Genomic DNA, 27,989 nt, shown 5'->3' with positions numbered 1-27,989 from the left:
ATTGGCCAATGCAATGGACGGATCCGGACTGTACACTAAGTCAGTGTTCAAACAGGCGAATGAGGGGATCCGCGTCAGTAGCTTGTTCATAGCCGACCCTTGCTACCGGTGCTGCGCGTTAGCTCGGCAAGGGAGGGGCGGTTAGCGGTTAACTGGTGCCAACCGCATCTTACCCCAGGTTTGCCAATCGTGTGTGGAACTCGGATATTGTTCTCCCTGGAGCAAGATGAATGCTGACCGGGACGGGGTTGCATCCGCCCAATCCAAGACTTCCTAATTTGTGTCGGGGGGCCTGGATGAGAAAAGCCCAGGAGGCACCCACCCAGGGCAAGCTGCAGATCTCCTTGGTTCTTTTCCTGCCAGTTGTTGTCTCGTCGTCGCGCTCGTCGCGGTCGTCGCGGTCCCCCGGTTTCTGTGCGCGTGCCTTCCTTTGTGAAGGACGGGAGGACTTGGCTTTGCCGCCTAAGTCTAACCGAACCTCTCAAGTCATCTGGGGCTTCCCCAACAAGACCTCGAGCCATGACCGAGAAGCAGGAATCTGCCGAAGTCTTCGCAGACGAGGCCGGAATGAAGGCCGGCTCAATTGGAGAGAAGGCGGCAGCGGAGGACGGCGGCTTGCGCAGAAGGGCAGAAAAGTTGCATGAGTTCCACGAGTCCGAGGGCTACCTCATCGACATCGACAGCGAAGATGCGTCCAGGGCGGCAGGACTCAAACTCGCCAAGGACGGCCGCACCGTCTTAATCCCACAGCCCAGCGACGATGTCAACGATCCTCTGAACTGGAGCTGGGCCAGGAAACACCTGATGCTCTTCATTGTTGCGTTTGTTTCCTTCTTCCCGGACTATGGCAGTGCAACGGGCGCCGTGACCCTGATCCCGCAGGCAGCGTAGGTGCCCTCTGCCCTCCCGGAAGACGCAGTGCGGCATGGGAAGATTTGGAGCTGACCGAAGGGCTTGGAACAGGGAGTGGGGCATGACGCCGGACTATGTCAACCACTCGCAGGCTGGCAACGTCTTCATGCTTGGCGCTGGCGGCGTTGTCGGTGAGTCTTTCCCGTCCCGTCCCGTCCCGGCGGAATATTCGGGTTGCCGGACTGACAGCTTTTGACCAGTCGTCATGCTGAGCGCCTTTTTTGGCCGCCTCCCGGTGGTTTTCTGGTTCCTACTCATCTCCACGGCCACGGCGGCGTGGTGCGCCGGAGCGACGTCGTTCGAGTCGTTTATGGCGGCGCGCATCCTCAACGGCTTCTTCTCGACCGTATGCCAATCCGGCGGGCTCATGTTTGTCAAGGACATTTTCTTCTTCCACGAGCAGGCGCGCAAGATCAACATCTGGGCGTAAGTGTGTCCTCCGGGAGCAGCATCTGCTCTCTCTCCGGTTCCCGACGGACCCTCGGGCTGACGACGACGGCCGGTCTGCAGCTCATTCATCATCATCAGCCCCTACATGGGTCCCCTACTGACCGCTTTCATCACCGACAAGCTGCGCTGGCCGGTGGCGTTTTGGGTGTTCTTCGCCATGAACGCGCTTGGCTTGGTCTTGGTGGTATGCTTTCTGGACGAGACATACTATGACCGCAGCATCCCGGCCGCGGAACAGCCGCCGCGGGGCAGCCGAGTCGCGCGCTTAGTTGGCGTTTCGCAATGGAGGTCGCGGCACCTTCGCAACACGTTCACGCAGGCGTGCTGGCGCACAATCCGAGTGTTGTTGTTGCCGACGGTGGCCCTGTCGTGTCTGTTCTATGCACTCGTGAGTTCCCGCCTTCCCGTCTGGTGCGCGGGTGAGATACGAGACCCGCCCGCCACAGGGCTCCGTGCTGGCTGACTGATAAACCAGACCTTCGCCTGGGTCGTCGGCATCAACACGACGCTCTCGCTGTTTGTCACGCCGCTCTACGGCTTCGGGCCGAAGCAGATCGGCTTCTTTTACTTCACGCCGGTGGTGGCGGTGATCCTGGCCGAGGCGGCAGGCCACTGGCTGCACGATGCGCTGGCCAAGCAATACATCCGGAGGCACAAGGGCCACTTCGAGCCCGAGGTCCGGCTCCGCGCCGTGTTCTTCTCGGCGCCGCTGATGATCGTCGGGCTCGTGCTGCTCGGGCAGTGCTTTGAGAACGCGTGGCACTACATGGTGACGAGCGTGTGCTGGGGCCTGTACGTGTTCGGCATCATGATTGCGACGGTGGCGCTCAACAGCTACTGCCTCGACAGCTACCCGGAGGCGTCGGGCGAGGTGTCGGCGTGGCTGAACTTCTCGCGCACCATCGGCGGGTTCATCATCAGCTACTTCCAGGTGAGCTGGGCCGAGGCGCAGGGCACCAAGGCCAGCTTCGGGATCCAAGCTGCGGTGTGCGGCGCTGCGTTGGTGTTGATCGTTGTGCTTTTGTGGCGGGGCAAGTCAATGCGCATCTGGGCGGGACCGTTGAACTTTGCAACGACCTGAGAATCGTTGGATGCATTCGATAGAGGTGCCGGGTAATTAGAGAGGCAGGACGGAGAGGGGACGGAGGCTGAATGGTGCGCACTGTGCATCGCTTCAGAATAAGCCAACCCAGGGTCTCATCGCCGCGTGCATGTGCCAGCTGCATTTGGAGAACGGTCGAGTCGCTTGTTGGGGCAGTCGCGTTGGTGAGTTGCTGTAGCCGGGGACAGTACCTTCCCCACTGTGTACACTGTATGCGTCGATATTGCGTCGCTGTTCGGGCAAGTGCCATGGTCTTAACTCCGTTATCCTGCCCTCTCCGCGCTTGCGCTGCTTTTTCGTTTCTGCAACCTCCAAAATGCCAACGACGACGGATCCCCCAGGCGAAAGCCGAGCGTGCGACGTCGCGCCTGTGGCCGAGTCGACGCGGGTGCTGCCGTGCCATTCGAAGCGAGCTCAACGCCAACTCAGGAAGCAAGAAAAAAGAGCCCGACGACAACCAAAGCTCCAGAACCCCAGCGGATTTCAGGATCTGCCCTGTGAGCTCATGATGGAAATCCTGGAGTTGCTCCGTCCTAGCGACATCTTTGCCCTCTTGCGCGTGTGCAAAGCCCTTCGCAGCCTCATCCTCGACAACGAGGCGCCGCTCATGCGTGCCGTCACCAATCTGCGCTATTCCGTCCTCCAGCGGTGCTTCTTGCGGCCAGTTCCCTTGCAGGACGTCAGTCCAGCCCTGCGGCCCCTGCTGAGGTCCCCCCGCCGCCCAGACCTCCAACATGGGCATCGACCGCAACATCAGCACATCCCGCCCCCCGACCCGGCGATCAGCTGCACCTGCCTGACCTGCGTCGGGCGCTGGTACTCGCTGTGCGCCGTAGTCGATTTTGCCCACTGGCAAGACCACCTCGACAAGGGAACGCCGATCCCCCAGATTCCCCGTGGCACGTTTCCGGCGTGGAATCAGGAGCTCATGGCCGAAAACGCGAAAATCGTCAACCGCTGCCTGACCCGCCCTCTCTGGTACGCCAGAGTTCTCGAGGCTCACCTTGACTCTACTGTAAGGTCCGTCCGCCGCCACAGCCAGAACAAGGCCGACAAGCGTGCCCATTTCCGCCTGACTGAGGAGGACGTGCGGGCGGGCACCGATGCTTTTCTAGAACGGCCGGGGGCGTCCGAGGTGGTTTACCCCTTCTCGCGCGACAACTATTACATGCTGGAGGCTTTTCTCCCCGGCCGCGCCTGGATCGCCGAGCGGCAAGAGTGGGCTTACCTGTCTAACGGCCAGGCGTGGCACGAGGTCGATCTTGCGATGCTCGCGAAACTGATGTTGCCGGGACGACGCAGCAAGGAGGATCCGGTTCTGCCAGCCCCATCCGCCCAGAAGGATGGGAACTTATCCCGGGACGTGAAGCTGGAGGGCGAAGCGGGATGTCCTGTTTACGAGGCGCCGATGCTGACAGGCCCGGCCTGAACCGTTGCCGGCGAAGGAGCATTGAAGTCTTGCCTGAGGTTTGGAGTCTGGAGTCGCGGGCTGCTCAGCGGCCTTTCCCCGAATGAATGATTCGTTTCGGAGCCAAAGGCGGTTGACCGGGCTTTCGAGCCGATAGTGTTGCGATGGCGACTTGATTGAGCCGTCCTTTTGGTGGCGGCGGCGGAGTCGACTTTGTTGGTCTGCCTCGCCGTCAACCCATGTCGGTTATCCGTACCTAGATGTGTATTTTCGAGATGGACAGGGCCTGGTTGCCGGGCACTGGGTACGCTGTACACTCGCTCGGATGCAATTGACTCGTTACCTGGACGGGGAAATCCGTTTGTCCGCTTCCATCCTGCTTCCTTTCCTTTTCTTTTTTCTTCTTTCTTCTTTTAATTCTGTGTCTTTTTTTCAAATCCCGGTGTCGTCCTGAGGTTGACGATCGTCGCTCTCCGGAAGCGAGCCCCCGCATTGTTAACCCGGCGGAGGGGCGCAGCTTGATAGTGACCCGCTGCGCTGAATGCACCGCCTCCTTACCAGGTCCTGAACATTACCTCCCTGGGAGTTGGCTGACCTCTCCCTGCGGGGTAGTGCTATAAGACGATAGGTGCCTGTTCACAACATGTAAATCTTGGTTGGCTGCTAAAGATACGGATTCATGCTCTTGTTGAGTGTCCTGATCACCCCTTCGTCTCTCATCACTTAGGGGTCTGGACCGTCGCCATCTTCCAGACCAGACCGCGTCCTCAGCCGCAAAAATGCAGGACCTTTACCGGCACTACGGCAGTCATAGTCGTTGGGAGAAGTACGACGTTCCTAAGTGTCCCGTCATAGAGGTGACAGAGGTCTGGGTAGAGGATGATGACTTGTCGTCGCCAGCCCTGGTGGAAACCAAGACCATCCCCTCGCTCGACATCGACAACTGGCTGGAAGAGTCACCTTTCCGCTGTTTCCCCGGCGGCGCATACAGTCGTGCCCTCCGCCTTGTCTGGGTGGGGCAGGAGGGCACCATGAAGCGGACCAGCCCGTCGACCAAGGTGTTGGAACGCTTGGCGAAGGCCTGGAAGCTCGACGACGCTCTCGACTACGCGCGGAGCTGCTTCGCGGGAGTGTCAGCGACAGCACCGCGCGGCGAGACCCTCGTGTTCACGGTCGCCTACCACCCCAAACTAGTCGCTGCCTGGTCTCGGCCGGCGTTGGCCCCTGAGGAGCCAACGCCGGAAACCCAGGCCATCGTCTTTGCCGAAGGCGAGGAGCGCGCGGAGCTTCGCCGCATCCTCGGCTCCAAATGGAGCGCTGCCACTGTGAGGCATCCCATGTTCCCTGCCCTGTTTTGCGGCCTGACGCTGGCCCACGGGCTCGACAACACACTCGAGGACATCAAAGCGGCCGTGCGGGAGGTGGAGGCACGTACGGGACACCACCGCTTCACCTCACGGCACCAGACTCAACCTGCGGCCGGCGAGCTGGGCCAGCTCTCGGCCCAGATGAGCGGGTGCGCGGCCAAGTTGGCCAACGGCACCCGCAAGATGAAAGTCGTCGAAGCCATCAACGACTTTATTCAACAGCACGCGACCACCAGCCCAGCCGAACTCGGAGTCGAAGCCCGTCGAGGATCGATCCATTACACTGCCGACTTCGCCGAGAAGGAGAACACGGCTTTCACCGCCGCGGAGCCCTTCTCGGCGTCCCACATCGACCTGCTCCGGCACCGGGTGCAGATGCAGGCCGTCGACACGGCGTATGTGCAGCAGCGGGTGCAGATCCAGATCGCCGCGCTGTTCCACCTGATCGCCCAGCAGGACAACGCTATCGCGTTCGACGCAGCCAGGGCGACTCACAGCATTGCCGCGTCCAGCCTCGAGGACTCGTCCTCCATGAAGATGCTCGCCCTGGTCGCCATGTTCTTCCTGCCGGGCAGTTTCGTTGCTGCCCTGTTTTCCGCCCCCCTGTTCGCCTGGGACGAGGCGTCGGCTACAGGAGGTATGGGCGTGGCCACGAAGCCCCAGTTCGCCCTCTTCTGGGCCGTCACGGCGCCGCTTACCGTCCTCGTGTTCGCCCTGTACGCCTTGTGGATTTGCTTCCAGAAGAGACGGGAGCGGGGAAGCGCAAAAGATCTTGACGCCATCCCAATCTAGACTGTGGTTTGCTGAAGACTGTGGTTAGGTATTTTGGCAGTTCAGAAAAGAGGAGGGCAAAGGTTCCCCCTTCCCCGGCAGCGTCGGATAGGTCGTCGGCTGGTGTTGGCATACACCCGACAGGAGGGACCGAGCCGCACGTGGCTCGAGTAAGCATGGGCGGAACAGATGCATTAGCACCTACCTAGCCCTTGTTTCCCTCGGGTGTTCACTTCGCTGAATTTTCAACCTTAGCATTCAATAGTTCACCCGGGACCCGAGCCGCCTTGTTGCGCTACTAATGTCGACGCATGCGAATAGGTTACAGCCATGGAACTCGTCTTGCAGAGGGCGAGAGCTTGCTGCAGGGCAAGGGGCTTGGCGGGTTACAGTAGGAGCCGCCCTTCCGGGGTTGCAAATGCAGTTGGTCTTATCCTGGCATGGGTTGCTTTCCGGACTCCGTTTTCACTGCGCCGCAACCTCCATTAGCTTCGCCGGAATGCCCGTAGATGGAAAACATTGCCCACCGCGCCTGGTGATCCCGGAAGCAGACGACAAGAAGGCACGATGGCTACGTGCATATGAAGGAGTGGTGGCGTGGTTGGCCTGTCCTCAACTGCTCGGCTCCAGCCGCCGTCTCCCGTCTTCCTCACAGGTACCTGAGCCGCTCCCATCAGTTCTTTCTTCAGTCGCGTGGCCAGGATCATGATGGCCTCGTCCTTGCTGGGGCTGGCTTGCGCCGCATGCCTCGTGCCCACCGCCCTGGGCCAGATCTTTGTACGGGATGAGCCAGACGCCGCGGTGGCGACCTCCGTCACGGTGGACTCGTTGGACTTCTCGGACGCCGCAGACACCTTGAACACAACCTTCCAGGGCATCAAGTTTGGCTGCAAGTGCTACCCGGGCGACCCGTGCTGGCCATCGCCAGCCAAGTGGAATGCGCTCAACGCGACTGTCGACGGGCAGCTGCTCGTCAACATCCCGCCCGGCGCGCCGTGCCACAACAATTTCACCGGCCCGCTCGGGACGATCAACACGTACGATGCGGCCAAGTGCGCCGAGGTGACCCAGAACTTTACGAGCGAGTCGTGGACGTAAGCACCGCTGCCCTTTCTGCACTCCCGCATCATCATGTTTGGAAGTGAAGAAAACTGACATGTCCCCCGGCCTCTGTCCTCAGAGTGAGCCAGCCGGCTGCCGAGCTCTGGACCTACGCCACCAATGAGACGTGCCGGCCGACGCAGAACCCGGCCGACAGCTGCACGCTGGGCTACTACGGCGTCTACGTCATCATGGCGACCAAGCCGCAGCACGTCAAGGCCGGCATCGACTTTGCCCGGCGCAACAACGTGCGGCTGATTGTGCGCAACACGGGCCACGACTTCTTGGGCCGCAGCACGGGCTACGGCGCCTTGATCATCAACACACACAGCTTCCAGCAGGTCACCTGGATCGACTCGTACAGCGGTCCCGGGAGCTACAAGGGCAGCGCCGTCACCCTCGGTGCCGGGGTCGAGGGGCGTCCGATTCTCACCGCCGGCCACGCCCGGAATCCCCCGGTCGTCGTCGTCACGGGTGAATGCCCCACCGTCGGCATTGCTGGTGGCTTTATCCAGGGTGGCGGCCACGGCCCGTGGACGACGCTCAAGGGATTCTGTAAGGATTCGACGCTCCGGTTCGTCAGCAGTGTGGACTCATGCTGATCACCTCCATCAGCGGCGGACAACGTCCTCGCCTTCGAGGCCATCACCGCCTCGGGTCACTACGTGACGGCCAACGAGGCGCAGAACCCGGACCTGTTCTGGGCGCTCAAGGGCGGCGGGCCGGCCTCGTTCGCCGTGATCCTGTCGGTCACCATGAAGACCTTCCCGGACGTCCGGTCCGCCGGCGCGACGCTGTACATCAATTCGACGCTCACGACGGACCCGGACGTGTGGTGGAACGGCACGGCCATCTTCCACAAGTGGTCCAACCACTTTGTCGACAACGGCCTCTACGTCTACTGGGAGCTGTCCCCCATGACGTTCCGCGCCCGGCCGTTCGTGGGCATCGGCAAGACGTCGGCGGAGCTGCGGCGCGTGATGCAGCCGTTCCTGGACGAGCTCGCGGCCAAGGGCGTGCCGTTCGAGTTCGCCATCAAGGACTTCCCGACCTTCTACGACCTGTACATCGACCTCTTCGAGGACGAGGCGGCGGGCGGCTCGGCGCTGACGGGCGGCTGGATGTTCAACCACGAGGACGTGGCGACCAACAACGACGGCATCGTCGACGCATTCAAGACGGTGCTCTCGCCGCGGGCCGACCTGTTCGGCTTCATGATCGGCCACCTGTTCAACCCGGGCTACGGCGCGCCGCGCGGCAGCAGCGCGACGCACCCGGCGTGGCGCAACGCGACCGACTTCGTCATCGCCTCCATCTCGGTGCCGACCAACGCGACGCGCGCGCAGAAGGCCGACCTGCAGAGCGTCATGACCAACACCATGGAGAGCGCGCTGAGGAAGGCCAGCACCAGCGGGTGCACCTACGTCAACGAGGCCGACCCCTACCAGCGCGACTGGCAGAGCCACTTCTGGGGCGAGCAGTACCCGGCGCTCAGGGCGCTCCGGCGCAAGTGGGATCCGCTCGGTGTGTTCTACGCCACATCGACGCCGGGCACAGAGGAGTGGGAGGTGATCGAGGACGGGACGCGGCTTTGCAGGAAGCTGTGATCGACACTTGCCTGCAACCCAGACATTGGGGGATTGCCGGCGTATGTATGTATGTATGTAAAGGTACGTTTACCGTGTCTCGGACACCGGTGATGGACCCGGCGTTGATATCACGTTCTCCACGTCAAACTCGCTGGTCACGCGAGCTTGTTCGCTTTGCAGCGGCCTGCATGTTGCGCCCCGGAAACGAGGTGGCCTGTGGCGGTGCTGGAGGCGGCCCGGGCCGTCCGGAGGAGTTATGCGTAAGTCATAACCTCATGCGTAAGTGCATCGAGGGAATTTTCGCCGTGATTGGTGCTTGGTTGCTCCTCATTTCCGATTCCGGCCTGTTTTTACGACGGCAATACGCAGCTTGGATCGCTGCAAGTAAGGCGTTAGTACGCCGGGGGTACGGGTGCTAGCCCACCGACGGTAAGGATTCGGGTCATCTAGAGGGTTTTTTTTTTTTTTCTTCCGATTTGGTTGAGGTTTTGTAAAGTTGTTGTTTCGAGTCTTTCCGAATTCTGGTTATCAGTGATGCTCTCTGTCATAGCAGCCCCACTCACCCCTTGGCGACGTAAATTGACCTGTAAAAATACGAGGCTTTGCGGGACCTCTTGAGCCATCACCCATCACAACCAGCGATTGCGCGGAGTTTCCCCGATGCTTACCCCACCGAGGGGAGCAACCCCGTCCCGACCTTCCTAATCGTGTTTTGGCCGGCGACGACGATGGCGCAATGTTCCTTCCTCATCCATCCGACCCGAAGCCGCCTCTCGAGGGCCTCATCGACAGTTTCGCCCAGCATCGTTGATGGCGTCGGATACCAACTGCAGTGAGCGCACTCCGCTGCTCGGCCCCGATCAAGGCAATGGCGAGGTCCGTAAGGACAGACACGCCTCGTCGAGCCGAGCAGACGGCTGGGTGTCTTGGCTCTGGCCGTCCGCCCTCGCCCTGAAGGTGCACGTCGAGAAGCGCATCTTGTTTGCCGGCTTCCTCATTACGCTAAGCTTCAGCTTTACTCAAGTGCCGTAAGTGCCGCCAGTCCGTGATGGCTTGGCCAGTTCGTGATTCATGAGCGCCAGGCTTGCTCGTGCAGCCCCAAGAGCTCAAGCTGACATGATGGCAACGCGGCGCATCCAAGGATCTTCTACGCCTTCCACTTGATGGAATGCGATATATTCTACAGCAACCACCCGCCATACGACGGCCCCGGAGATCGATGCAGCCGCAATGAGATCGCCGCGGGTACGGCGACGCAGTACGCCATCCTGGGCATGACCACCACCTTTTGCGGCACCATCAACCTGTTCGTCGCCGGATGGATGGCCAAGAAGATCGGCCCGCGAGCCGCCCTGATGGTCCAGACCTTTGTCCCGGCCATCCGCGTGGCGACGCAGATCCTCGGCGTCATGGCCGGTGGGCAGGCCGGCATCGTCATTTTCCAGTACACCCAGCTGATCACCGTCATTGGTGGTCCCGTGGGATACATGTGAGTGGCGTCACCGATGTCTGGAATTAACCCTTCCCTGCTCCGCCCTCTGCTGAACCCTTGTAGCTTGGTTGCCAATATCATCGCCGGCGAGGCTGTCGAGCCCTTGCGGCGGACAGCCGTGTTTGGCATGCTCCAGGGGTGCATCATGCTCGGCCAGGGGATCGGGTACCTCAGTGAGTCTTTTCCCTGCTCTCCGTATCTGCCATATCTGCTCCGAGCGCATAATAAGCTCACCCCCGGCAACAGGCGGAGGTATGATTGGCGATACGTGGGGCATCCGGCGCCCCTTTGAAGTGGCCTTCTGCTCCTTTTTGATCGCCACATTGTACGTGCGTATTGCGATGCCCTACATCGCCGCCGAGTCTCTGTCCCGGGGCTCGAAGCCCAATTCGAAGGGACTGGCCGAGTTCTTCGCCCCTCTGCGGATCCTCGCACCGCAGAAAGTGCTGCTTGCCAGTGGCGCGGTGAGAAACCATTACGGCGTTCTGTTTCTCTGCGCCGGCGTCTTTCTCGGCGTGGTACGTTCGACCATCCGTTTCTCTCGACGTCCTTGCTTGGGCGGAGCGGGCAAATACTGACCCGCAGTATGTAGTTGGCCACCGGATACGCCCCTCTGTTAATTCAGATGTACGCCACCGCCGTGTTCGAATTCCGGCAGGGCGACAATGGCTGGCTCATGTCCGAGTTCGCCTTTATGCGCGCTGCCTTTTTGATCTTCCTCTTCCCCCGCATCATCAGCAGGGGTCGGAAGTGGCACATGGCCCGGAGCACGGAGCAGCGGGCCCCGGAAGCCGAGCCCCGTCGGTCGTCCCGGCTCGCGACGAACCCCGAGGAACTCGAAGCGCCGATGGGCAGCTTGGCGGAAGAGGAGCCAGTGGAATCTGCTGAGGTGAAGGAGGATGAGGGCACCGCCTTCGACCTTCGCTTCCTTATGCTAAGCCTGGCTGTTGACGGTGCTCTGACGATGTGTGCCGCCTTTGCTACGAAGGGGTGGCATATTTACGTCGGTAAGTAAACCCGCTATTGTATTTGTCGTGTGACGTTACCGTGGCCCGACTGACGGTCTTGGAGCTGCCTTTTTCTTGCCCTTCGCGTCGGGTTCAGCGCCAGCAGCCAAAGGCGTCATGACCGAGATGTGCTCAAGCTCGAGAAGGGCCGACGCGCTGAACGCCCTGACGCTTGTCGAAAACATAGCGAGGCTTGCAACCCAGGGCTTGTTTGGTTTTGTGTTCTCCGCGCTCGCCGAGATTGGCAAGCCACACCTTACCTTCTTTGCTAATGCGGTGAGTTCTGTTGCTGCTGTTGCCCAACTGAAACCCGATGGTCAGCTCAGTTCAAGCTCATGCCTCCCCTGGGATGCAGGCTATTGCGCTTCTTGCAGCAGGGGTGCTCATGTTCTCTCGGTTCCCGCCGGAGGGGAGCAAGATCCTTGAGGATGCGGGCAACGGTGGGTGCGACGTCGACAGTTCCGAGTCGGATGGATCACAACGAGCTTGAACAGCCGCCATAGGAGACTAGGAACAAGGGCAAAGGTGAGATGCCCTTATTCTGTTGGCAGGCCTGTCGGGAGCGCCAAGCGCGAAAAGCGCATTGCAACTTACCGAAATTTTGCCACGACCGCGCCGCCGTCAAAGACATCGACGCGTTTTGGTTTCATGCCCGCACGTTCGAGCAAGGACGATGCCTTGGAGCGGGCGTATTTGTGCAAGAGAGCTTGGGCGCTGCCTAGCGTTAGATGGTTTAAGACGCATTCAGGGAGCCTAGACTAGAGGGGAAACGGGCAGTCATGTGTTCGCAGCGCAGATTTGATGGATTCTTGTGTAACGTTGAAGAGAAGCCGGGCCGCAAAACAATAGTCGGCAGCGGATTCACGATCTAGATCCGGCGGTGGTATGCACCTAGTCCATTTATGGACGTTCACCCCAGGACTTCGCGCCGCAATTTCCGGGCCCCGAATGCTGACCACCCCTCTCGCTGCCGCATATAACATGCATTCTGCGAAAATATGGGGCATCGGCTAAATGACGCCACTTAAAATTGACAAGGCACTCTGTCTGCTTGCCGTTGCTCCCCCCTCTTCAATGGCTGTACAGCACAATAAGGCTCAAAAACCTGTGGAGATATATGCCGTTCCTCGATTTTGCCATGCTTGCGTCCTTTGGACTGGCCGAGCTTCATCCCACCTGATCTGATAAACGCCCCGACGACCTGTTGATGGGGCGTGATCCATCAGGACCCTCAACTGTCCGAAAATAGGGCTCGTGATACCGACTCCCTCCGCCGGGCTTACATTCAGATCGCGATAATTCCGGAGCGCCTTGCAGCATTCACCCTGGTTTTCTGCCTCCGGCTTCATCATGAAATTGCCCTGCCGCGCCGTCCCGGCCGTCATCGCGGCTTGTGCCCTTCAATGGACGACAGGCGGCGCCGCTTCAGCAGCGCACAACCACCGCCGGCAAGCCTTAATAGCACCTCCGCAGACAGCGCCTGCCTGCTCGGACGGCGCGACGATCAAGAACATGTGGCTGGTTGAGCGGCTGAACGTTACCTACACCGGCGACGAGCGAGTGCAGCCCGGAAACGCGTCCTGGACGATCACAAATACCTTGACCAACACCACGGAGCGGCTCCGCTGTGCGCTGCGAGCCAACTACCTCTGCGAGTTCAACGGGACACTGGGGAACAGCAGCCTTCACATCTGGTTGCAAATCAACCTTGACGTGGCCTCATTTACGCTCAACCAGTCTCTTCCGTGTGGGAGTGAAGCAGGTACTGGGTACGGGCACGCATTTACCCCCTACAAGAAGGCCAGCCAAGCTGGGACTCTCTGACCGTGGCTTTCTTCACGTTATATTAGGTCTGCATACGCCGTTGGCACTGCCCAGCTGTACCTGATCTGCGAGGACAAAACGATCGTGGAAGGCCGGTCGTGCTACAGCAATGACGACGGCAGCGGGTACGCGAATGGTTCGGTCTCTCTCGCAACTGCCTCGGCCCCAGTCGACAGCTACGCGGAGAGAGCGAGCTCGACAGGAAACACGTCCAGGACGGCGAGAACGAAGAGCTGGAGATTTAGGTTGAGAGGGCGCAGGAGAACCTACGACAACCCGTTCAAACTCTCAAGGGGCAGGGGCAGAAGGAAGACGCTACCTGTCGTGCCCTGGCTTCTGGAGGAATGATGGTCGTGCATCTGATTATTTGCCGAGATGATCAAATGTAATTAGAGCAGGCTTTCGGTGGAACCTTGCCATGGGGGTTGGATTATGGATTTGATATTCTTTTAAGGAGTCTTTGAGGAAGCGTTGGCGTTCTGGGAGGGTCTTTAGGTCAATTAATGACTAGTTGAACTCTGCCATGAACTACCTAGGTAAATACACGGAGCTAATGAAAGAACTGAAGAGAGGCATTTCGCTGCTATCCATCTCACATACCCCTTACTCCGCAGCATGTACAGGCAGGCGGCAGTTCAGGGCATTCATCTCCTTCGCGTGGTCGTACACCAGCGGCCGGGCCTCGGCGTCGTCCAGGTAGATGGTGAACCCGTCGTCGTCGTTCCGGCCGTACGAGTAATTGGAGAAGCCGAACTGCCAGTACATGTCCCCCGCCATCTTCTCGGCCACCATGGTCTTCTGCCAGCCGCCCATCACCTCGACGCGGGTCCGGTTGTCCACCTTGCCGGTCAACGCCAGCCGCTTGTCCGGCGTCAGCCAGCCGTACTCTTCGTGCACCACGGGCTTGCCGGCGCGGCGCCCCGCCGCGGCGTGGTCCCGGATCCACTGGTCCGTCCACTCGACCGTCTTGCTCCACCAGTCCGGGTACGAGTGGAAGACGCCGAAGTCGATGGTGTCGATGGCGAGCTCGTTGTCGAAGTCGCCGCCGTCCGCGCCGCTGTAGGCCCAGTCGTCCGACTGCCGGTTGAACTCGCCCTCGCCGCCCCAGGTGACCAGGTGGCGGCGGTCGAGCGTCTTGATGTAGGCGCTCATCTCGGCAATCCACGCGTCCAGGGTCTCGGGCGTGCAGTTGTCGCTGCGGGGCAGATTGCGCACCGCGTCGCCGCCACAGCGAGGCTCGTTGGCGAGCTCCCACGCGAAGATGGTGGGCGAGTCCCTGTAGCGCGTCACCATCTGCTTGACGTACCGCTTGTAGGCGTTCTTGATGCTGCCGACGGTGTAGAACTGCATCCCGTGTCAGCTTTAGTTGCAGCAGTCCGTCAGGCAGCGCGGCTGAGAACGGGGCTTCACCGTACGTCGTCGTGGTACTTTCCGCCGAGGTTGACGGTATACACGTCCATGCCGCCATAGTCGGCCCAGTTGTTGGTCAGGGTAACGATGAGCTTGATGCCAACTTTGGTTGCGGCGTTCACGACCTTGTCGAACCCGGAGAGATCGATGGTGGATGTGCCGTTGTGCCAGTATTGGAACACTACGTCTGTGGCACCAGCACCCTCGCCACCGTACTGGGGCATGCCGCCAGCCACGTAGGTGGTGTTCTTGTCGTTGAACCCCCAGGTGCGGAAGACGGTGAGTCCTGCCTTCTTAGCCGCCGTCAACCCCTTCTCGATGTCTTGCTGGTTCTAAAACTCATCAACTCCTGTCAGCGTTCCCGGGCGAACAACACAACGTCCAGTGGAGAGATGGGACGGACCCCATTAAAAGGAAAGTAGTAGGCATTGCTCCCCGCGAAGTGGAAGTCCTTGCCGTCAAGCTTGAAGATGCCATCTTCGACGGAAACGAAGCCAGGGTCCTTACGGCTCGGGGCAGCAGCAGCCGCAAGAGCCAGGACACTGGTGACGAACAGACGCGAGAAGGATATGTGCATTGCGATGGTCCCGAGATTCCGGAATCCCAACATGTACCACAAGAAGATCAACTCAACTTCGCGGTACCATTGTGTTGATAGGTACCTGGTATTTATCACTCCCAAGTCTTGTTGCCCGATTGAACCACGGAGGCTGTTGGGCCGCCTTCTGGAAAAGGGCAGGGTTGGCTGCGCTTGGCAGATGCGGAAGTGGCCCCGGTTTCTGCAGCTCGTCAGGCCCAATCTCTGCGCTTTTGTGATGGATTTCGCGAGTCAAATCTCGGCTCTTTGAGAGGTGCTATGCCCCGGTCGCCTTGTTGCGTGCCTCGCTAGTGGGTGGAGTTGCGGCCTGCCCCTATCCGTGTCCCCGATTCTGGATAGCTTTGCCCGCGTGTGAAAGGGGAACCACATTCATGGGACTTCATCTCCAAGACAACACGCCCACAGCGGCGGCTAACTCACATGTTGGAATATCGGCACTACGCCACAAGGGGCCCAATAACAACACTGGGGCCCCACGAGTTTTTGAGTTCAGTGGTCAGACATCATAGCCCGGCGGGAGCATGTACGACTTGCCCAAGTGGCGGCTCCGTGGCTTGGTTCGTTGATAAACTCGAACTGAGACGTGGTGTCAGCAGGCAGGTAGACAGTGTCTGGAGATCTCCAAGTAGTGTGTGTAGTACGGTTGCACTACCAGCTCGCCTCGAGCAACGTAGGCTTGCTTACCTACGAGCACCTATCGAAGCAGCGCGGCCTTGTTGTTGACCGAATGCGTATGGATGCAAGAGCGCGCAGGAACTAATCAATTATCTTGAAGTCACGTCTTGGAGATTGCCACTGTGAATGGCTAGTCGAGCAAGCTGATATCTGGATTACTGCGATCGCGACTATGCAAACCACCCCGGCCATCTCCCCATGTCAGTGGCACCGAGGGCCTCAGGATTGAGGCGCAGTCCCAGGGAGATGTGGGGGTCAAACTTCGGACTGGACGAGAAGACATACAAAGCCGTTGGCGGGAAAAAGAGCAGAGAAAGCAGGACGGGGTTGGTTAAAAGGTGCTGAGGACGGAGCTTGGCCGGCTCAGTTGCCCTTCTTCTTGCCCTTGCCCTGATGATGAGGCTCTCGGGCCTCGAGCTCCTCCAGGTCACGGCCATTCTTCTTCTTCCCCTTGCCTTGGTGGTGAGGCTCGCGAGTCCCAAGCTCCTCCAGGTCGCGGCCATTCTTCTTCTTGCCCTTGCCCTGGTGGTGAGGCTCGCGTGTCTCAAGCTCCTCGAGGTCACGACCATTCTTCTTCTTGCCCTTGCCCTGGTGATGGGGCTCACGGGCCTCCAGCTCCTCGAGATCACGGCCATTCTTTTTCTTTCCCTTGCCCTGGTGGTGAGGCTCGCGCGTCTCCAGCACCTCAAGCTCCTCCAGGTCACGGCCATTCTTCTTCTTTCCCTTGCCCTGGTGGTGCGGCTCGCGAGTCTCAAGTTCCTCGAGGTCACGGCCGTTCTTCTTCTTCCCCTTGCCCTGGTGGTGGGGCTCACGGGACTCAAGCTCGACGACGTCGTCATCCTCGTCGTCGTCTTCCTCAGCCACGGCGCGGCCGTTCTTCTTCTTGCCCTTTCCTTGGTGGTGCGGCTGCGGGATTTGGGGTCAGCAGCAGAATTTTGCCGAACTATTTTAGGACTAAGGTATTCTTTCGACTTACAGCACGGTCTTGGATCATCGAAGGGAGGCCGTAGGCGGGGGCGGCCAAGGCGACGACGGGGGCCTGTTAAACGCGGATCAGTTGAGTACCCGGTCAGGAAGGCCTGCCAAGCTTTGGGGAAGTAGCATACCACAAGCCGTGCCACCTCAGTCCCGGCGGGTGAGAGGGAGAAGGACGACACCGCCGAGGCGGCGATCACGCCGGCAACGAGGAACTGTCCGAATGTAGCATGCATCTTTGCAATCCAGTCAAAATGGCCGGCCAGCAGCTAAAGAGTGACTAGAGTCAATCTAGCAAGAGAAGAGAAGGACGAAGCAAAAGGAAAACAAAGGGCAGGAAATCGGCGATGCGAGCGGATGCAGAGAGAGAGCGAACCGCCAAGCCCAGAGCAAAGGCTCACTTATATCCAAGTTGAACATCTCACACACAGCTGTCCAGCGCTGTGGCCTATGCCAAGCAAAAGCTAGGGTGTATGTAAGGCACAGATGCCGATTGGTTGCTCTGCGCAGGCGAGCAAAAGCTGAAGTGGCACAAGTATCAGAATGATCGACCTTCCCCAGGTTTCAGGTCTTGGCTAAACTTGACCTGTATGTACACTACACTACCTCGTGGCAGAAAGCAGGCAGGCGCCGTCGGCGTGAAGGGAGAAGTAAAACCGCAGCAACGTCGTCATCGAGTACCATCAGGTTGATTCGGCAAGAGAAGCGAGAGGCACATCCATGGATGGGTTGCCCAGGGGGATCGACTTGCGGAAACCATCCCTAAACGGATGTAACCTGGCAGGCTTCCAGGTCAAGGGCTAGACGGAAGCGGCTTCCTCGCTTCGGATCTCCCTTGGCAAAGGCTTGGTTTTGGCTGCAGTGATCAGCGTCCGGGGTGTCGGCGGTATCGATTTTTTGGAAGGCTCTGGTTGGCTTCCCCTCGTCGCGAAGCCTCGCTTCCACAGAGTGCTCGCTCGCGCCAGCGGACCCTGACTCCCCTGAGCGTCTCAGAGCCCAGACGAAACACCTGGAACGCCGCTCTGAACTCTCAGGATACTGGTCAAGCTACCAGTTGCCTGAGGGCCTTCAGGCGTCTCGCGCAACATCGCTTGCCCGCCATGGTTCATCTTGTCTCCTCGTGATGGCCCTGAAACTGAAGTGTGCCTCAAAGGGATTCTGGAGTCGCAAGATTTCAGAATATTATTGTACACGGTTGACAGGTTGCATACCACATCACATTTCCTTCGCCTGCCGACTGGCGTCCCTCGAATCATCTACCTGTTACCTGTCTCTATCTCGCCTTCGGCATCCTTGAATGAGCTTGTCTTTTTTGGAATACGACTGGGAGCAATTTTGTTGTTGAACGTCGGGCCTTACCTGAGTTGAAGTGGGTTGTTTACCTACCTACTCTCGTGTTCGCCATGGCCGAGGACTACGAGCCCGTCCCTCTCCTCGACGAGGAGCGAGACTCCGAGAAGGGTGCCTGGAAGAGAAGACTCAGCTTGGAGGCCCTCTACCGGACACGACCGGTGCGGCGAGTCGTGCAGCACTGGGTATGGATTGGGCACGCTGTCCTGCTGTCCATCTCGATCACGTTATTCGCATTGGCATTCTGCATGAGATATGCACGGCCGTCTGACCTGGTCATCACGAAGCAAGTTTCCACCTACTGTGAGCAATACCTGCCAACCACCGAGGTGCCGAAGCTTCAACGCCTCAACTAACGGCGATGCAGCACCTGCCGCGCCAATCGTCAAATATGAGACCGTCAGATACAACCTGACCCCGATCATGAGCTGGTCCCCCTATGTCGGCAAGGGGCCAGAGGTTGATGAAGCATGGGAGCAGATATCGAGAGGTGAGGCAGCAAGCAGTCCGAGGTTCACACAATTTCACGTTAAGCGGCAATCTGACTCCACATGGCAGTGGGCGACATGATGATATCCGAGGATGAAGTGAAGCGTCTCGGCCTGCCGTTGAACTCCCTCAAGATCACGGACCCCAAGACCGGCAAGGTCGGCTACCGCGCCGCGATCGAAGTATTCCACCAGCTACATTGCCTGAACTTGCTTCGGCAGTTCACATGGAAGGAGTACTATCTGGATGAGGATGGTGACATCAACTACGATGAGGAGGATGTTCGGGGTCACGTCGGTATGTTCCTCTTCCTTTTTCTAGAAACCTTGAAAGATGGTCGATGGTGAGGGATGCTAACAAGGCATATGCAGATCACTGCTTGGAGACACTGCGGATGAATTTGATGTGCCAAGCAGACATTGGCGTTTTCACCTTCAAGCTCTACCCTGAGCTGGGGGATGATGATCCCTGGCCGGATTTCTCGACGTTGCACACATGCCGGAATTTTGAGGATATCAGGAACTGGGCCCGCAGCAGAGCTGTGACGTGGGACGACAACGCCTAGGTTTAGTGATCGAACAAAGTGGATTTTATGTGCATAAGTAGGCTGGTCTTGGTAGAGCGTGCACCTGGGGGCACATTGGAGCGTTGCCCACATGTCTCAATTTGTTTTTGCCACGATAGTTAAATACGTGCGACAAGTCACCCGGTCGAAGATGAAACACGTTGCAGGCCGTAAGCAACGCGGTTACCAGCAAGCTAAACGGCAGGAGCTCGGCCCCTTCGAGGGTCGCCTCGGGTTCTGTGGCATGCCAGGGCTTCGTTGACAGAGGCAGCTTCTCGGCGCTAATCATGGCCGGAATAGTGTAGGCCTCGTCGATGAGGGAGAAATGGCCCAGGGCCAGGCTTCCATGCTCGACTCAAGTGGCAGTGAATTTGGTGAGACACTGACGATTGACTTGGAGTAGTCGACCTTGATGCCCTTGCCTCACAAATGAGGCATGCTGAGCATGCCGAAGACGTGATCTTGAGGTACAGGTGTCATACCACTGAGCTTAAAAAAAAAAAAAAAAAAAAAAAAGGGGGGGGGGGGGGGGGGGGGAGGTTTTTCTTTTTTCTTCTTCTTCTCAGGGCCTTTATTCCAGTAACAATTACCGAACACGCTGAGTGGGCCGCAAGGGCAATGGCACGGCGAATGCCCGAACCCAGCTGCGGGGCCGTGCCCGCGGTGCGCCGAAGCCAAGATTGGGAGTCGTTCGGGAGCGAAGCCCGTTCCCGCGCGCCTGTGGCCCTGATCTCCAGCTCTGCAATGTGACACGCATGCCTGTTGAGCTGTTGGGCCAACACTGTGGGGCTATCTATCTATGCATGCGCAGGCGCTTGAAGAGACCCAACATGAAGCCCAGCGCCTAATCGCTCACTGATAAACGTGCAATCTAGGCGCCAGGAGGTGGCGCGTCGGGGTCAGCGTCCGAGTTAGCAACGTCCGGCCGAGAACGACTGGCGGATATCGACGGATATCGACTAGTTGTTGGGAGAGTCCAGACCAGCCTCGCACCTGCGCCTAGGAAGTCGCTCTCAGTGGCCTGTCATTCCGACCCTTCTTGGCAATGGTATTGGAACCAGCTTCGAAAGGAGCAGAGCTCATCAGATGTTAAAAAGAGCGGCGCTCCTCGGTGTCCTTGCAAATGAGACTTTGAACCCTCTAACTTCTGCTTCCACCTTCTTTTGACTCCATATTTCAGGAGCAATCACTACCGCAGCTCCTCGCAAACCGCTTCAAGGCAACTTCGTCAGGTCGAAGAAGGGCTGTGCCACCGACAACCAACCCCTCTTTTTTCTCGCGCCGCCTGATTTGCATCCAATCATCCCCAAGTTCTGGGCAGCCAGAGCCAGAACAGCAATGGGAACATCCAAGACTTCCGGAAAATCCTCCAAGAGCAGCAGCCCAAAGTCCGACGGAAAGACAGTGAAGGAAACAAGGCAGAAATTCCAGCGTCTCAGTGTCATCGTCTTCAGCGGAGACCCGTTGGACCTCCCGGAAACCAGACACACCGGGTTGTATATCGAACACCTGAACGAGGACGGATCAATCATTGGGCGGAACTTCCTTCATGTAACGGGATCAGCCGGGATCTTTCAGCGGGAGGAGAGCATCGAACGCAACCCTACCGGCAGCGAGCTGTTTACGGGCAGTGTGCATGTCGCAACCATCGTCGCAACCGGTTCGTCCGACAGGCGCCTGCGAAATGCCATTTGGGCCACGCCTGTTAACAACGCTGAATACGACTGGAACTGTCAGAGCTGGGTCGGTGACGCGTTGACCAGTTGCGTCAATGCTGGGCTTATCTCGACCGAACAAAGGGACATGGCGATTGACGGAATGGCCGAGCTCATCCTGCAGGCCACTGATATGGCCTAGTTTTGAAAGGAGCACGGGCACATGTTTGTCATCTGGAGTTGGGGATTAGGAGTTGGACGTCTCTTCGCGAAAGGTTGGACCGTGGACATGCAGATATTTGGAATTAGAATTTCTTTTCCCTGAATGTTCTCTGCCATACACAGCCCCAAGGATGTGAGCGAACCGATGGTTTCAGCTCCGCGCGAGAAAGGGAAGCATAAGGTATTGATCTGTTCGCTCAGCGCCTTGATATGCGGCCAATGAACTGGTCCACCAAATATTCCGCGTCATACCTGCGAGGAAAGAGGTCAGGGAAAGCGTTGTAGTAGCCGATCCGCCAATCCGGACCTCGGAGCGGCTTAACCATCTCCAGGTACTCGGGATAGAACCCCGCCCGCTCCCAGTCGATGAGTGCTACAATGTGGCCATCACGAACGAGAATGTTTGTCGCGACCAAGTCACCGTGCGTCAACACGATGTCGTGATCCGTCCGCAGCTGGCTATGCACCATGCTCCGCATGACGGCTGGACACGTTTTCACGAGGCCTTCGAGAAGAAAGTCGTTCCATTCGGCCTCTGTAGCAAAGGGCCCTCCCTCAAAGGCAAAGTGTCGCGAGTCGACGGCTGGGCCCCGGCCGAAAGCGCCGATGTACGAGCCTTTGATTTCCCGCAACTGGCCGAGGTAGTCGCGGAGTTCAGCACAAATGGCAGTCTGCTCAGTCTTGGAGAGGCCGTTCCACGCTTTCTGCAGCGTTGAACCTTCCACATAATCCATGGTGATGGACGTAGGCGAGAATTCGTATACATGCGGCACCGGGATCGTAGTGCGCTCTCGAACGAAGCGCATCACGTCTATTTCGGATTGTTTGATGCCGTCTGGATTGATCTTGGTTGCCTTGTCGCCATGCCGGATGACCTTGCGACCGAACAGCTCGAAAATGACCGTTCCTAGCAGGACTATCAGCTTGAGGCTGAACCAGGGACCGGAGAAGCCGAGAATTTCGCCATTGAATATTCGTACCTTCAGGCTCATCAGTCGCAAGCCGAGCGCTGCGCTCGGACTCCGACTCACTTGCCGTGGCACTTGATGCGCCATCACCATCGACATTGTGAGTCATGTTGCCCGGCCCCAGCGCTATTTGCACCGTGCACGAAGCTGAGCTCAGCTGGCAGTTGTCTCGGGATTATTGAGATGAAGCGAGCTGGAAAAGGGCGGGAGGGGAAAGCGGCATGACATGCGGAATCGTTTAAGGCACAAAGACCAGGCTTCTCCGCAGTTTTCGAGGGCCGGCTGGAGGGCCAAATCATGTGATTTAGCGCGGTTTGCACAGTGTTAATTTTCCGTAGGTAACTTACCGCTCGGCTTCGCTTTAGACTTGCAGACGCAGATAGTCGCCATAGGGTCCCTATTTTTCATTGAAGCGAAGCTTCAGGGTGAGCTCTGTAACAGTGGTTGCATGCACATAGTGTATGCACTGTAAGAGGGAAGTCAAGCTTCGCTTTTATTCCCAGGCTTTTCGACAGATCTTTTCGAGGAGCGATTGGTCGAGGGGGCCACAGGCAAGTCTCGTGCTATACATGCCATCAAGGACATGTTCCGGCTGAAAGACGGCCTTCCCACGCTGCTGGCCCGCTGTATGCGGTTTTGGTTGGGCACAAGGATGCAAACTTTTCGGCGCAAACGAGGCCATAACACTCTTGAGAGTATCTGACAAAGAGAAAGCTATTCACTGTCACTCCACTCCTCTTCATCAAGCGAGGCCTCGAGTTCTGCCTCCTCTCTCGCAGCCCTCTCCCAACTCTCCCTATTCTCCCTCGTATGCCTCTCAGAAGGCCGCTCAGACCAGGGGCCCAAGTACGAGGCGTTCTCGACCGCGTAGTCCAAGTATCCCCAGATCCGGTTCACGCTCACGTCCGCGAGCAGCTGCTCCGCCGTCCGGCGCGAGCCCGCCCCCGACCTGAACGTTTCGCTCTCCATCATGCCTTCAATCTCGTTCTCCGAGTCCCGCGCCGCGCACGCACGCGCGTCCTTCAGCAGGTCTAGGACGCCTTCCGTCTCCCACCACGCGGCGTACGAGTTCTGCATCGCGAGGGCCATTTCTTCCCAGGAGCCGAATGAGAATGCCATGGGCTTGGCGGAGAGTGCTTCGTCTGGATCGAAGAGGTGGAACATGAAGTGCTGATTGACTTTGACCAGGGTAGTGCCGAGCTGGCGGATGTGGTTTAGGAGCTTCGCCTCTAACTTGAGCAGTGACTCGGGTGACTCTTTCTGAAGCTTAGCGGAGAGGGGACTCCGGATGGCTTCCAGTTCGATCTGCTTCCAAAGCTCCAAGGGGAGGCGGCGCCGGGCGAGGATCTTTCGGGTGATCTTCAGACTGCGAATGTCGACGAGCAGCTTCAGCTTCAGCAGCAGAACAGCAATAACGTGGTTCAACGCCGCATATTTGCCAAGAAGAAAACCCGGATCCTCAAGCACGTCAGCCCCTCGGATATTGAGGTACGGCAACGTTGTGTCGCCCCAATCGTAGTGGCCGTCTGGGTCGCACGTCGCCCACCACTTGACGAAATCATAGCACTCTTGGTCGAGATCCAGTCGCAGCATGATCGCCGGCACGATGTTCCGCAACCCAAGGTTGTCGCCCCGACACAGCCTCAGCATATCCCGCATGTGCTCGAGGGCCTCGGTCACGCCGTCGAATGTGCCTAGCTGGAGTAGCTGCTCGGCCAGGTCGAAGCGCGCGCGCATGTAGTCGCGCGTGTGGACGAGGCCCCAGAAGTGGCCGACGTCTGTCTCGAATGCGTTGGCTGGGGTCATGAAGTCTGGCGTGGCGTTGCGAATACGGTGGTCTTCTTCGGCGACCTTGGCGCGGGCTTTCCTGATCTTGGTGCAAGCGGATTTGTGCATAGTCCTGTGGGCGACCTGGTGGTCACGGCCGCAGTAGCGGACAGCGCGACAGCCGCTGCATCGGAGGAGCTTGGGGCCTGTTGCTGTGCATTGCGGGCAGCGGTGGCGGAGGGGTCCGACGGGCCCTTTGTAAATGCTTGGGTCGTTCGTGGCGCTTGCCATGTTGCCTCCCGCAGGTTCGCGAAGGAAGGATGGAGGCGCTGCGGCGGCGGCGTAGAATACGATCACTGCCGAGGTGATGAGGAAGAAGGGAGAAGTTCAGCGAGCAATCCAAGTTGCGCCTTCAGGAACAAACCTGGAAGGGCTTTTGCTTTTTGTTAGGGCATCCGAAGAGAACCAAACACAGCCTGCTAAAACTGCCCTCACCGCCAAAACAAAGCATGTGACTTGAACTGGCGGAGCTCCGCTCGACTGCCACCAGCCTTCCTTGTGAAGAGAAACCTGGAACCTCTGGGCCCGCCCAGGCAAGCGGGAGGGCAATCGCAAAATGGAAGACAGGTTCTTTCCAGGTTGCGACCTGTAATTTCATGGTAGACGTTAAAGAGGTCCCGCCAAGACTAATTTCGGCCAATTGTCGGCAATGTTTTTACACCGTCAGTACCCCGCCAAGACCGCCAAGCCGTTTGCACTATCGCCAAGGGTTAGTTCGCTAGGGGTGCGGGGGGCGGCGCCAGCCCCCCGCTGGTTAGGGTGAGGGTTATGGTTAGGGTGAGGGTCAAGGTTAGGGTGCGGGTTAACTTCGTTTTCTTTTTTTTTCGATTTGGTTGAGGTTTCGCGAAGCTGTTGCTACGAGTCTTTGCAATTCTCGTTGTTGATGTTGTCGTGGCCCCGCTCACCCCGTGGCGATTGTAAATACTTGTAAGCGGCAGTCTCCGAAATTAGTCTTGGCGGGACCTCTTTAACGACGACCGCCCAAGATGATTTCCAGGGGGTTGTTAGGTAGCTCCACGCAGCTACTTCGCGGCCTCGTGAGGAAGGCAAAGGGATGCCTCTGTCTGAACCACTGCGCAGGATGCAAGCAATGAAGCTATCACGAAGTGCCTGATACACAGAGATGTTGTTCAATGGTGGTGTTGTTCGTTGTATTCAAGAAGACTGTGGAAGAGAGGGCCCATCTTGGGCACCCAGATCTGTGGCTCTGGTGGATCCTAACTACGGCAGTTCGGCCCGAGGGTGCCGGATGGCCGGTATTGAGGCCCCAGGAGCTGATGGCTAAAGAGGTCCCGCCAAGACTAATTTCGGCCAATTGTCGGCAATGTTTTTACAACGTTATTACGCAACTACGATCGCCAAGGCGTTTGCACTATCGCCAAGCGGTTAGTTCGCCGGGGGTACGGGGGGCGACGTTAGCCCCCCGCTAGTTAGGGCTCGGGTATGGTGAGGATGCGGGTTAAGGTTAGGATTCGGGTTATGTCGGTTTTCTTTTTTTTTCGATTTGGTTGAGGTTTCGTAAAGTTGCTGCTACGAGTCTTTGCGATTGTTCGTTGTTGATGTTGTTGATGTTGCTCAAAGTCGTGGCCTTCTTGGCGATTTGTAAATACTTGTAAGCGGCAGTCTCCAAAATTAGTCTTGGCGGGACCTCTTTAGCCATAACCTTCTGACAGGCTACAGCTTCAAGCCTACCAACATGGTCAACACCTGTGTGCGCTGGACTGAGATGCTATGCCGCCTCCATCCTCCAGGGCCGTGCCGACCTTGTAGCTACGATGGCAAGCTGACAGGGACCGAGAGTTGAAGGTGGTGCGTGTTATGTGCCAGGTAGCACGTAGACACCAGGCAATACGGTGCCGCCATTGCTTGCGCTGAAAGTCCTAAGCTTAGAAACTCTCGCACCCTTCCGTTCGAGCACCATCGCGCCGGCCCGCCCAGCGATTTTCATCCGAATTCTCGCAAGCCTTCCCACAACTTTCCGCACACTCGCTGCCTGCCACTGCTTTATTTTCGAGTCCCGCCATTCAGACTCCCACGTCCACGCGAGATGTAAACCGTGGTGGACTTTGGGGGGACTGGCTGGCAGTCCTGCGGCTGCCCTGACCGCCCGTCTTCCCTCCGAGATTGGCTCCCCTCGATGAAATGGCAAGTACACGTTTCAGAAAGCAATTCGATCACAGTTTTGCTTCTCGTTTCTTCGTGAGAAGACTGCGTGGTCCGTTTGCACACATAATTGGGACAGCGCATCCTTATGATGGCACATCATGCCAAGCTCGTGGCGGATATCTACATCCATATGTCTCTTAGATCACTGCACAACAAACTGCTCGTCATGTTCCTTGAAGAGGATTGAACTGTCGAGCAGGGCACCGTCGTCACTGCGGATGAAGTCAACGCGCAACCGCTGGGTGTCCAAGAAGCTAACCGTTGCGTAGCTGAAGTCATCAGCGTAGGCAAACCGGTTGTACGAGACGTTGGTGCCCACGGAGCTGAGGCCCTCGATGTTGCCCGCGCCGCCGGCAACAATGTACATGGGCGCTTTCGGGTTGGTCATGCCGGCCGGGTCGGCCGTGTTGTTCACGACGGGCGTAAACCGCTGGCTGTTGTGCACGTGGCCGAAGATGGCCAGGTCAACGCCGTACTTGTACAACAGCGGCTCGAAGGCAGCCTGGCACGGAGCGCACCCGCTGCCACCGGTCGTGTACCACGGCCGGTGTCCGCCGACGACTAGCCACGGGGTAACGGTGCGATCCACGGAGGCGAGATCGGCCGCGAGGAAGTCGAGCTGCTGGTTCGCATACGTGCCGAACGGGCCGGATCCCAGTCCCGCGGAACCGCCGGGCGCGTCCGGCGCGTCGGCAAAATCCGTCTCGGTGTCGATCATGACGAAGTGCACCATGCCGTATTCGAAGGAATACCAGAACGGCGGGTTCGCGAGCTGGCGAGCCCGGTTCGCATTGGCCCTCGCGGCGTCGCTGGCCGATGTGGATGTGAAGGCCGTGGGCATCGTCCGGCCGAAGCGGTTGATGAAGTCGGTGAAGTTCTTCTGGCCGTCCGGACACAGCGTCGCCGCGAACGCCACTTCTTCGCAGTCGGCCTCGTGGTTGCCGGGACTCGCCATGTAGGGCTTCCGCGCCGAGATGGGGGCGAGCTGGTTGTAGAAGGTCTCGAGGATGGCCTGGTAGGCGTTGCGGCCGTCCAGCCAGTTGTGCGCCTTCTCGATCCAGTCGTCGGCGTAGGCGAGGTCGCCCGGGTGCACGACGAACTCGTAATCGTCGACGGTCTGCGCCAGGCGACCGATCGTGGTGTGGTTGAGCGACGGATCGATGGATGGGATGGTGTCCCGCTTGGCCGGGTTGTTCTCGATGGTGTAGCCATCGGCGCCGTAGACGCCCATGTCGATGACGACGCTGATGGTGAAGGGCGTCTTGTCGCCGGCCACCCGGGAGCTCATGAAGTGGTCCACGGTTGAGTTTGTCGACACAATCTTGTAATAATACGTGGTCGCCGGCTTAAGGCCGGTTATGGTGACCGCGTTGGACCAGGTGCGCGACGACGGATACGTCACCGACGACGTCGAGCATGCCTGCGAGCTGAGGTCGTCTGGCGAGGTGCCGTATTGGACACAAGGCTGGCTCAGTTGCTGGTATGTGTTCCAGCCGACAGTTACGGCTGTTGATGAGTGTTAGCGCCGTCCGCTGTGCTGTGCCGAGCCATGCGCGGGACGCCTACAGTTCGGGCCGCTGATGGCAAGACGCTGGTGCACCGGAGTGGTCAAGTCGGCTGGGATGGGAGGGTAGTTGGCTGCTGCCGCGGCACATACGGCCTAGCAAACACTGTTAGCTAGATGTCAGGACTACACGGAAGCTGTCTGGTGTTGCTCCCGAGAACCAGGTGCAGCCGTCTCGGCGACATTGGCACATACCAGAACTGGCAGCCCCTTGACGAATTTATGGAAGCTATCCATCCTTTAGACTAATTGCACGTGGATGCGAGGTGGTTAGAAAGCTTGTGCAAATGCTCAGGACTTTAGACCCAGAGAAACCGGTATTTATGCCAGGACATTGCAAGATCGCCAATGGCACCATGGGGATCCCCGGAAGCGCTTGCTGTGGATGGACTCCTGCAAGCTGCTCCTCGTGGCTGGATCGATTGGGCGGCGTGGACCCGGACAGGAACCATTCTAGCGTTGCATCGAGCTTTGGCGTGCGGCGGGAACGGGACCTAGCTTG

General features: G+C 58.6%; 10 protein-coding genes across 10 annotated transcripts; 5 read left to right on the top strand and 5 right to left on the bottom strand.

Annotated features, from left to right (window-relative positions):
- Positions 1–398: 398 nt before the first annotated feature.
- THITE_2124783 (uncharacterized protein) lies at positions 399–2,612 on the top strand. Its single transcript, XM_003658192.1, has 5 exons — positions 399–887; positions 964–1,043; positions 1,113–1,338; positions 1,423–1,750; positions 1,838–2,612. Exons 1-5 carry the CDS (start codon positions 520–522, stop codon positions 2,441–2,443), a joined length of 1,608 nt encoding a protein of 535 aa, XP_003658240.1. The 5' UTR covers positions 399–519; the 3' UTR covers positions 2,444–2,612.
- A 168-nt stretch (positions 2,613–2,780) lies between these two features.
- THITE_50821 (uncharacterized protein) lies at positions 2,781–6,031 on the top strand (the record flags this gene model as incomplete). The annotated part of the gene is made up of 3 exons (XM_003658191.1): positions 2,781–3,827; positions 4,658–5,491; positions 5,543–6,031. 3 exons carry the CDS (start codon positions 2,781–2,783, stop codon positions 6,029–6,031), a joined length of 2,370 nt encoding a protein of 789 aa, XP_003658239.1.
- Positions 6,032–6,718: 687 nt separating this feature from the next.
- Positions 6,719–11,471, top strand: THITE_2058411 (uncharacterized protein; the record flags this gene model as incomplete). The annotated part of the gene is made up of 9 exons (XM_003658190.1): positions 6,719–7,104; positions 7,191–7,666; positions 7,727–8,714; positions 9,591–9,728; positions 9,842–10,189; positions 10,256–10,365; positions 10,439–10,710; positions 10,785–11,203; positions 11,264–11,471. 9 exons carry the CDS (start codon positions 6,719–6,721, stop codon positions 11,469–11,471), a joined length of 3,345 nt encoding a protein of 1,114 aa, XP_003658238.1.
- Positions 11,472–13,045: 1,574 nt separating this feature from the next.
- THITE_2124772 (glycoside hydrolase family 5 protein) lies at positions 13,046–15,061 on the bottom strand. The gene is made up of 3 exons (XM_003658189.1): positions 14,837–15,061; positions 14,439–14,765; positions 13,046–14,367 (listed from the first exon to the last, which is right to left on the bottom strand). The coding sequence occupies exons 1-3, from the start codon at positions 15,008–15,010 to the stop codon at positions 13,627–13,629; spliced, it is 1,242 nt and encodes a 413-aa protein (XP_003658237.1). The 5' UTR covers positions 15,011–15,061; the 3' UTR covers positions 13,046–13,626.
- A 1,008-nt stretch (positions 15,062–16,069) lies between these two features.
- On the bottom strand, positions 16,070–16,917 carry THITE_117128 (uncharacterized protein; the record flags this gene model as incomplete). Its single annotated transcript, XM_003658188.1, has 3 exons — positions 16,070–16,612; positions 16,683–16,745; positions 16,813–16,917. 3 exons carry the CDS (start codon positions 16,915–16,917, stop codon positions 16,070–16,072), a joined length of 711 nt encoding a protein of 236 aa, XP_003658236.1.
- A 1,167-nt stretch (positions 16,918–18,084) lies between these two features.
- Positions 18,085–19,085, top strand: THITE_2058307 (uncharacterized protein; the record flags this gene model as incomplete). The annotated part of the gene is made up of 3 exons (XM_003658187.1): positions 18,085–18,334; positions 18,590–18,817; positions 18,892–19,085. The coding sequence occupies 3 exons, from the start codon at positions 18,085–18,087 to the stop codon at positions 19,083–19,085; spliced, it is 672 nt and encodes a 223-aa protein (XP_003658235.1).
- A 1,115-nt stretch (positions 19,086–20,200) lies between these two features.
- Positions 20,201–21,050, top strand: THITE_2124771 (uncharacterized protein). The gene has a single exon (XM_003658186.1). It carries the CDS (start codon positions 20,424–20,426, stop codon positions 20,940–20,942), a length of 519 nt encoding a protein of 172 aa, XP_003658234.1. The 5' UTR covers positions 20,201–20,423; the 3' UTR covers positions 20,943–21,050.
- THITE_2124767 (uncharacterized protein) lies at positions 21,051–22,226 on the bottom strand. The gene is made up of 2 exons (XM_003658185.1): positions 21,943–22,226; positions 21,051–21,869 (listed from the first exon to the last, which is right to left on the bottom strand). Exons 1-2 carry the CDS (start codon positions 22,037–22,039, stop codon positions 21,160–21,162), a joined length of 807 nt encoding a protein of 268 aa, XP_003658233.1. The 5' UTR covers positions 22,040–22,226; the 3' UTR covers positions 21,051–21,159.
- A 27-nt stretch (positions 22,227–22,253) lies between these two features.
- Positions 22,254–24,320, bottom strand: THITE_2124766 (uncharacterized protein). The gene has a single exon (XM_003658184.1). It carries the CDS (start codon positions 23,986–23,988, stop codon positions 22,645–22,647), a length of 1,344 nt encoding a protein of 447 aa, XP_003658232.1. The 5' UTR covers positions 23,989–24,320; the 3' UTR covers positions 22,254–22,644.
- A 1,745-nt stretch (positions 24,321–26,065) lies between these two features.
- On the bottom strand, positions 26,066–27,672 carry THITE_2093391 (uncharacterized protein; the record flags this gene model as incomplete). Its single annotated transcript, XM_003658183.1, has 3 exons — positions 26,066–27,429; positions 27,490–27,583; positions 27,649–27,672. The coding sequence occupies 3 exons, from the start codon at positions 27,670–27,672 to the stop codon at positions 26,066–26,068; spliced, it is 1,482 nt and encodes a 493-aa protein (XP_003658231.1).
- Positions 27,673–27,989: the final 317 nt, after the last annotated feature.

This window comes from Thermothielavioides terrestris, chromosome 6 (genome assembly GCF_000226115.1).
Source record: "Thermothielavioides terrestris NRRL 8126 chromosome 6, complete sequence".
Taxonomy (NCBI): domain Eukaryota; kingdom Fungi; phylum Ascomycota; class Sordariomycetes; order Sordariales; family Chaetomiaceae; genus Thermothielavioides; species Thermothielavioides terrestris.
The sequence above is the reverse complement of the archived record's forward strand: the minus strand, read 5'-3'. Positions and strand labels throughout refer to the sequence as shown.